The 8,785-nt window shown below is 33.2% G+C and overlaps 2 protein-coding genes and 1 long non-coding RNA gene across 6 annotated transcripts; 2 read left to right on the forward strand and 1 right to left on the reverse strand.

Annotated features, from left to right (window-relative positions):
• Positions 1-3,728, forward strand: LOC109585092 (uncharacterized). Its single transcript, XR_002186327.1, has 7 exons — positions 1-43; positions 117-185; positions 237-342; positions 436-475; positions 3,369-3,399; positions 3,447-3,512; positions 3,559-3,728. It is a non-coding gene; the product is annotated as an uncharacterized LOC109585092 (long non-coding RNA).
• A 217-nt stretch (positions 3,729-3,945) lies between these two features.
• On the reverse strand, positions 3,946-6,188 carry LOC105314057 (E3 ubiquitin-protein ligase TRIM71-like). The gene is made up of 2 exons (XM_011407981.2): positions 6,169-6,188; positions 3,946-6,120 (listed from the first exon to the last, which is right to left on the reverse strand). The coding sequence occupies exon 2, from the start codon at positions 6,112-6,114 to the stop codon at positions 3,946-3,948; it is 2,169 nt and encodes a 722-aa protein (XP_011406283.1). The 5' UTR covers positions 6,115-6,120; positions 6,169-6,188.
• A 122-nt stretch (positions 6,189-6,310) lies between these two features.
• On the forward strand, positions 6,311-8,537 carry LOC109585091 (uncharacterized). 4 transcript variants are annotated; one of them, XR_002186325.1, is made up of 11 exons: positions 6,311-6,359; positions 6,403-6,470; positions 6,522-6,640; positions 6,692-6,990; positions 7,040-7,152; positions 7,415-7,496; positions 7,578-7,656; positions 7,823-7,966; positions 8,144-8,202; positions 8,254-8,359; positions 8,427-8,537. XR_002186325.1 is itself a non-coding variant. In XM_020001035.1 (6 exons), the coding sequence occupies exons 1-4, from the start codon at positions 6,329-6,331 to the stop codon at positions 6,981-6,983; spliced, it is 510 nt and encodes a 169-aa protein (XP_019856594.1). In that variant the 5' UTR covers positions 6,317-6,328; the 3' UTR covers positions 6,984-6,990; positions 7,040-7,152; positions 7,415-7,761. The 4 variants fall into 4 exon arrangements, 1 of the variants encoding a protein (XP_019856594.1); XR_002186324.1 differs by having other exon boundaries at positions 7,415-7,656; XR_002186326.1 differs by having other exon boundaries at positions 6,522-6,593; positions 7,415-7,656.
• The last annotated feature ends 248 nt before the right edge of the window (positions 8,538-8,785 follow it).

Here is an 8,785-nt window from a genome sequence, read left to right on the forward strand (position 1 = left end):
TTGTATTGAAAAGAGTATGTGAACCAGTCAAAGCGTATCTGAGGTATTATTAAAATTAATTAACCATTTTTAATAACTATTAATAACTACAGTCTAATACCTTTTAATAATTGCAGGACTCGAAGCAATATAGTGACATGATCATGGCCAGTTTGATTGATGATAGTAACAACGACCTTTCGGAGGTACATGTACATGTATTTGGTCATGTGATGGTCACATGACTTGTGCTGTAGGAGCTGGTGAAAGGTGAGACTGTGTTGCTTGATCTTTCTGATGAGTATGATGATCCTGATCAGGACTTTGAGGCTTGGGAACCAGATCCAGTAGATGCCAACCCTAGTAAGAATATATTTGTTTTTTGTTATTATTATTATTATTATTATTATTATTATTATTATTATTGTTGTTGTTATTATGATTGTGTTTGTATAGTGAAGTCATTAAAAAGTCAGCAAACTTCAAATATAATAAGGTAAGAGGAAGAGAATATTAATGTTATGTATCATTCATAAAAGGATGGAAAAAGCATGTACAATAGTACATGCTTTTTTCCCCAAAAAATGACTTAAAGGTCACCTCAAATTTTTATTGCATTTTTATACATGTTGATGCCCTTATGCTGTATAGAAAGTTTGAGCTGATTCCTGATTTAGACTTAAATTTTTCATGTTACGACCATTTTAAGAAATTGCCAAAATCTAAGACATACCCAAGGCAACTCATGCTTTTTCCAAAAAAGGGCCAAAAAACCACCCCCAATTTTTATTACATTTTCTGATACATATTAATGTTCTTATGCTATGTAAAAAGTTTGTGCCGATTCTGGCTTAAATTTTTTAAGTTACGGCCATTTTAAGAAAATTGCCCAAATCTGAAAGATACCCTGTACTATATAGCAACAATATTTGTGCCATTATAGCGCTTAGAAGAAGAGAAAAAACCTGATGCTTCCTTCTCACATGGTCTTGTATTGATAATTAATGCCACGCCTCCAAGCTAGGAGTTGCTGGAGCCTTGGCCTTGGAGCAGCTACATGTAGCTTTCCACTTCTGCAAGCATGCAAGAGCAAGTGTAACTGCAGCTAGAAAGCTAGCTGTTATGATAATCCTTTGGCCTCAGGAGCACTTTCTAAATTTTTTGTATAGTATGATTTTGATAGATAGTGGCCACAACAAAAGCTGTGTTTTTGAAACACATGATGTCACGTTGTTTTAAATTGAGAGTGCAATAAGTATAAATAGTGTGATATCAATAAGTGATAAATCTTGAGATGCAAATAGGAATTTATGAATACTGACATTTTACCAATTTTTAAAGGGACTCCAGAGTCCCATCATACTTTTCACACTTGCTTAGTCTGTCACTTTTGATGATATTATTTAAATATACTGGCTTGGACTAGCTTAAGCCTAACACCTCCCAAACAGCTTTAGGGGTGAGGCCACACACCTTTGGTTTCTCGTTATTGCATTATTAATTACGTGAGCAAATAGAACAGGGTTTTCCACAGGTTTTTGGCATAGTGCTTAGCATTTTGACACTAGATTTTTTAATTATTGCAAAATTTAACAAATTAATGGTGTATTTTGTCACAAAAGAGAGTTTTTCATTTTTATGTTTTTTCTGATACTGATACAAGTTGTTGTGTTGTGTAGAAAGTTAAAGCTGATTCCAATTTTTATGAATTTATCAAGTTACTAAAAAATCAAACTAAAGACCATGTACTAAAGTAGTACAGAGTATTTGGCCAAATTTCATCAAAGATTAATAAGATATCATTCTCTATGTTAATTTTGTGATACGTATACGACACATTTTCTTTTGTCATCTAGCAAGTTTAAGCTGATTCTGATACAAATTGGATTTTTTAACAAATTTGTCACTTAAAAATACATGTGTCATCAAAATTCCTGTACAGGATTTTCGGCCAAATTTTGCTAAGAATGACTGAGAAAGAATCCTCCATTTTTATAATTTTAAAAATATGTATACAGTACTTCCTTAAGTAAAAGCCCGGGCATCTATTTCCTAAAATGATATTTGGACCTTGAAGAAAACTTTGGCCCTGAGCGGGATTTGAACCCGTGACCTCATGCACTTGACTTCTGGAATCTCAGGCAGTATCCACAAGACTACTGAGTTACTTGAAGGCTAGCTTTGCGTATTTATAGTTGAATTCTATTGCTACCCCGGCATTTATTCACATGCAGTTTCTATTTAAGGATATATGGTACATGTTCTTATGTTGTCTAGCAAGTTTAAGCTCCATCCCATCAAATTAAATTTTATATGACTTTTTAATGTTACTCAAAATGGGATCAAAAGTCCCTTTACTTTAGTACTGGGTCTTTAAGTGACTAAAAGAGAGTTCTCCATTTGTGTAGCAAGTTTAACTGATTCCAATTGAAATTAGATTTTTTACAATTTTTTAAATTACGGAATTAAATTTGGCAAATTTGGCATTTCGATAGCCATTCATCAAAATAAAATCTGTCATTTTGAGCTAATATACGCATGCTCAATGCCACGTGGCCATAAATAATTTCCAAATTAAAATTTTCTAATCACCAAAATTTAGCAACTCACCAAATTTTAGTCCCTCTAAATTTTCTTGCTATATGGTATCAGCTGTACTATATAGTATAGGGTTTTTGGCCAAATTTGGCCAAAAATTAAAGGAAGAGAATTTTCCATTTTTATAATTTTTATGCATATTTGTTTTTATATTTTGTAGTAAGTTTAAGCTGATCTCAATCGAAATTAGATTTTTTATTTCAAGTTACTCTAAAATTGGATCAAAGTCCCTATTATAATACAGTATGGAGGGAGCTGAACCCTTAAATGAACATTTTAAAAAATAAATACAAGACAAGGATAATTAGTAGGCTAACACAATGAGGCAATGAGAAAATAAGGAGAGTAATAGTGAAAAGAAATTTAAAAATTAATGTTGTTATTATGTGTAGAAAGTTTGATCTGGTTCTGATTGAAAATTGGATTTTTATAAATTTTTAAAGTTGCTCCAAAGCCATGCACATGTGCAATGTACATGATTCATTGTATTCCTTGTCAACTCATGAAGTGTGCTGTTTAGCTTGCTTAGTATGCTTTGCAGGAAATCCTGAAATAAAGAGTACATTTGTATCAGTGTGATTTTATCATGTGATTGTCATGTGATGTATTGTATTTATGTAGCACAATGTTTTCAAAACAATAAAGGGATTTTTACATACTTTTGTGTGAAATATCAAAGATACACGATACCATGGACATATTGTGCACTCTCTTTTCCCCTCTCCCTTTTTATATCTCTGTCCTTCTCCTTCACCCTAATATGAAAATAATACTTGGTACTTTTATTAAAGTTCCAGAACGTCCTCCAAAACCAGAGGAAAGGTTAGAGAGATGTAATAAAGTTACTAGAATATACAAAGTTTTACTAGGTCATGACAAGTGGATGGGTCATTGAACCTTAAAAACTACTCACACAAGTCATGTATTTTATGGAGGTAGGTGTGGTTGTGGGTGGAGTCAAACATGACATACATTGAATAGGTAAATATGAAAGAAGTACCGGCAGTAACATTAGCCATTTCAATATGATTACTTAGATCAACTATAGTTAGTTTATTATCAAGTACTGATTCACTAGCTGTGATGTATAAAACATAATTTATAATTATGCTATATACCAGAACATGTGAACAATGATGGTATTATTTTGAATTTTCAAAAATTTTGAATCAAATTAATAAATTAATTATTAATAATAATCAGTTAGAATTAGAGAGGAAAGAAGGAGAAAGTGAGAAAGGAAGGGGGAAGAAAGTATGTTGAGTAAAAGGGGGGATGAGAAAAGAGAGAGGGTATTGGAGTTAAAGATGTCATTAAGTTTTATTTCTCTAGTATATCTAGTTTATTGCTGTTCTATTGGATGACTACTTAATATTTCATTATAAGTTTGCTTCTATAATCAGCAACATAAATATATCCATCCTTATCCAGTGCTACACCCCATGGATCAGAAAATCCCGAGATTAATTTGACTTCTTTCCTGTCAGGGCTCAATACGTGAAGATAGTTGCAGCCAACTGATACAAAGATATATCCTTCATCATCAATAGCAATACCATTAGGATTATTAAAGTTACCAGCTGGATTATTGTATGTGTCAAGATGAATTTTACCATCAGGAGAGAAGACTTTAACATGATGTTGATTTTCAATGGTGATATGTATCTTTCCTTCATTATCAACTGCTACATCAGTTGCTCTACCATCACATTGTATGACTTGTACAAATGTACCATCCTCTTTAAATACTTGGACTCTGTTGTTGTTGAGGTCTGCTACTAATATGTTACCTTTACCATCAGTAGACATACCACAAGGATTAGAAAACTGCCCGTTTCCATTACCTTGATGACCAAACTGACCAATATAGTAACCAGTAGTAGCTGAGAAATACTGCACACGATTAAGAGTATGATCAGACACATACAGCCTGTCTTCTAGCAGCAACAAACCAAAAGGATATCCAAACTGTCCAATATTGCCTCTAGATCCAATCCTTCTTACTGCAGTACCATCCTTCCTAAATACCTGAACGAACCCATCACTACTAGCAAATACTTCACCATTAGTATGAACAGCAACACCAGGAGTACCATTGCCGACTTGCACATTAAAGTATCTCTGGTTAGTTAGTGTGGTATAGTCTCTTGATGCTTTTACTGACAGTTGATAAGGACTACCTTTAATATGGTGACCTCTTATAGTCACTGATAGTTCATATCCACCAATACTTTGAGGTGTGCATGATACAATGGCTGTGTTGTTATCATTAACTATAACAACTCTACCCTCCTCTTTACTACCATCACTTTTGATAAAGGAAGGGCATATTTGATGCAATGCTTTATCTAGAGGTACAGCGATATTAATAGCAAGTTTAAATTTTCGTTCCCTTTCTACTGTTGCTAGAGGAATGGCTTTTCCACTTTCAATGGAGTAAAGATCTGGATCAACTTCAAAAACACCACCATATCTACAAATTTCATTGCTCATGGCAGTAATATCAAGGCGAGTTAAAATTGCTTCATTTTCTTCTATTTCTAGAGGTAGTTTCTTATACTCTTCAATGCATTCCTCTAGTTGATTGGTGATTAGCTTCTTAACACTGAGAACTTCACCTGGATCAGTACACTCACTCACTGATGACGCAAGGTGACAACCGTGAGAAACCTGTTTTACCAGTTTACGAAACCCATCCAACTGTTTCTCAACAGATTTCCTCTTAGCGCTAGCAATCTCTTCTGTCTCCATTAGTAGATCATTGCATCTCTTATCTAAAGCAGCTTTAAGCTCTTCAAACGTTTCCTTGATTTCCTGCCTTACTTCTTCTTTACGTGTTGCTATCTGCTCTAGCATTTTCTCTCCATTAGCAATAGCTTCAGTGACTGGATGAATGATTCCATCACAACTAGCAATACTTTGCTTTAATGCTTCATGTGCTGTATCACCCTCATCTAGGTAATAATTGTAATTGTGACTTTTATGGTGAATGTTAAGACAAATCTGACAAACCAGTTTATTGCAATCATTGCAGTAGTATATCAGCTTTTCTGGATGCCGTGCACAATAAACTGCCTCATAATTAATAACAGGCAGTTCAATGGATTCCTTTGTTTCTAGATCAATCAACTTGTGATTGGCTTCTTTCTTGTTTCGCTTATGACCTTTCTTACAATGATCGCACAGAAACTGGCCACAATCACAGCAAAACACGACAGCTGCATCACTGGAATCATCACATTTATCACACGATACTGCTTCCTTGCTAACGATCTTCTTTTTGATCGAAGCCTCTTTTGATTTATGTTCAAACCAAAGGTTTTGAGTGAGGCCTTCAATTTTACCATCAGGTAAATTAACGCTAGTGTCACACGTTGGACACTTTAATAAGGTATCAGCACTACCTTGCTTCTCTTTAGCTTTTATTAGACACTTCTTACAGAATGAGTGAAGACAGGGAAGCATGAGGGGGTCAGTGTAATACTCTGAACAAACCTCACAAGTCATAGTGATACCTAGACTTGTGTTTTCTGCCATTGTTACCTATGAGAAAGTGAATAATCTCACTGTTATTCACAATAATTAACCCACTTAATCTGATAATAAAATAATTCCTGCGCTGTTGAAGAAAGAAGAAAGCAAGCCAGAAATATGCAGCCCCACCCATTTGTTTTTACACCCCCGCAAAATTTACGGATCAATAGAACTGACAACTGTTGAAAACCATAGTATACTATAACCACGTGTCAAAATGGAAGCACTTGGTGTAAAATTATTGAAAGGTAATTTTATTACTTATTTCTGATTAGAATAACTTTTATTTAGGATACTTAAAAGTATCACTACAAGATAAGCTGTTGCCTCAATTTTGGAGTCATTTTGATGCTAATAAGGTAAGGAATGGAGTTTAAAATATTAATTTTATTCTATTTAAAAATTTTTAGTCAAATTATGTGATTTTACAAGAAGTATTAGAAGCAATTTCTGATCTAACTAACTCGATAAGTTTCAATAATGTAATAAAAGAAATGAAAGGACTCTATTCACTCCAAATAATTAGTGGGTGTGTCACTTCAGTAACCATAGTAACACAATCATTAACGATCTGTTCTAGTATTAATGACAAGTGGGCGGTGATGTGTAAAGTGTTGGGACTATTAATATGGGCGTGGCTATCAAAAGGAGGCGTAGCTTTTAAAGTAGTGGAGTCGCTAGTGAAGGACTCATTAATAGCTTATGAAACAACTAGAGAAGGAGGAGGAGAGAGAGAGGAAGAAGAAATGGAGACTGAGACCCATATGGACCAACTTTGGTACCGGAATGAGTTTCAGTTTTTGGTACATAAATTATTGTTCCTTGGTCTGAGGGACCAGTTCCTATCCCCATTCTACTGTTCTCACCATTGAAAACAAAGTGGGCGTGTCTAATAATATAAATTAATTAATGTGGGTGTGGTTTTAAGGTTAAAGATTATGTGACTGATTGTGGCTCGGACAGTATTTGATGAGAGTTTGTTGGGCGTGGTCACTGAGGAACTTCAGGATTTATTAGGTTGTTGGCTCAATGCCATATATGGTAATGGACATTATTATTACTATTATTATTATTATTATTATTATTATTATTATTATTATTATTATTATTATTATCATTATTATTATGAAGGAAAAACAAAGCATAACTAATAACAGAGAAAAACAAAAAAGGGAAAGGAGAGGGAAGGCCCTATGGGAAAACTAAACAAAGCAAAAAACAAAACAAAGAAACTATACATGTATTAAGAAACTAATATTATTATTATTATTATTATTGTTATTATTATTATTATTATTATTAGGTGACATTAGTAAGGAGTGGTCTGGTAGGATATTACATCACATATACATTACATTACATATACAATGCTATGGACGATTACGGTATTACATGTACATGTATGTTTCAGCTTTCTTTGCTTAGGATTTGTGAATTGTTTGATATTGTTGATTTCTCTGATTCAGAATCAGTGCTGGTTGATTTGCATGAGTGCTTGCGTCAAGTTGATTTGAGAGAAGAGCTCGTGGAATCATTAACTAAAGTGTTAGACTTAAACGTGTATTTAACAAATCCCTTTTCTCTTCTAATAAATTTAAATAATTTTTACGAATGTGTTATTATTTAGTATAATTTGATGTATTTGAATTTTTAATAATAGCAATAATAATTATTATAATTTATGATTCTAATATTTTATTTCCCCCACCAGTTATGAGAGTAGATTACTCCACCATGGTGCTAATACATCTGATATCATTACCCAGTACATCTCTTCAGTTCGTAGTCTAAAGCTACTGGACCCAACTGGTGTTGTATTGGAAAGAGTATGTGAACCAGTCAAAGCGTATCTGAGGTATTATTAAAATTAATTAACCATTTTTAATAACTATCAATAAATACAGTCTAATAACTTTTAATAACTACAGTTTAATAGTTTTTAATAACTGCAGTTTAATAACTACACTTTAATAGTGTTTAATAACTTTTAATAACTGTAGTTTTAATAACTTATACCTTTTAATAATCACAGGTACAGTGACACGTATCATGGCCAGTTTGATTGATGATAGTAACAACGACCTTTTGGAGGTACATGTACATGTATTTGGTCATGTGATGGTCACATGACTTGTGGTGTAGGAGCTGGCGAAAGGTGAGACTGTGTTGCTTGATCTTTCTGATGAGTATGATGATCCTGATCAGGACTTTGAAGCTTGAGAACCAGATCCAGTAGATGCCAACCCTAGTAAGAATATATTTATTATTGTTATTGTTATTATTATTTTTTTATTATTATGATTGTGTTTGAATAGTGAAGTCGTCAAAAAGTTGGCAAACTTAAGATATAATGAGGTAAGAGGAAAAGGATATTAATGTTATGTATCATTTATAAATAGATGAAAAAAGCATGTACTGTGGTGTATGCTTTTTTTCCAAAAAATGGCTTAAAAGTCGTCTCAAATTTTTGATACATATTGATGTCATTATGCTGTGTAGAAAGTTTGAGCCGATTCCCACTTAAATTTTTCAAGTTACGGCCATTTTAAGAAAATTGCCAAAATCTGAAAAATACCCTGTACTATAGCCCATGGTTTTTTCTGAAAAATGGCGGAAAAAACACCTCCAATTTTTATTACATTTTTTGATACATATTAATGACCTTATGCTATGT

Source organism: Amphimedon queenslandica, unplaced genomic scaffold, assembly GCF_000090795.2.
Source record: "Amphimedon queenslandica unplaced genomic scaffold, v1.1 AMPQUscaffold_13119, whole genome shotgun sequence".
Taxonomy (NCBI): Eukaryota; Metazoa; Porifera; class Demospongiae; order Haplosclerida; family Niphatidae; genus Amphimedon; species Amphimedon queenslandica.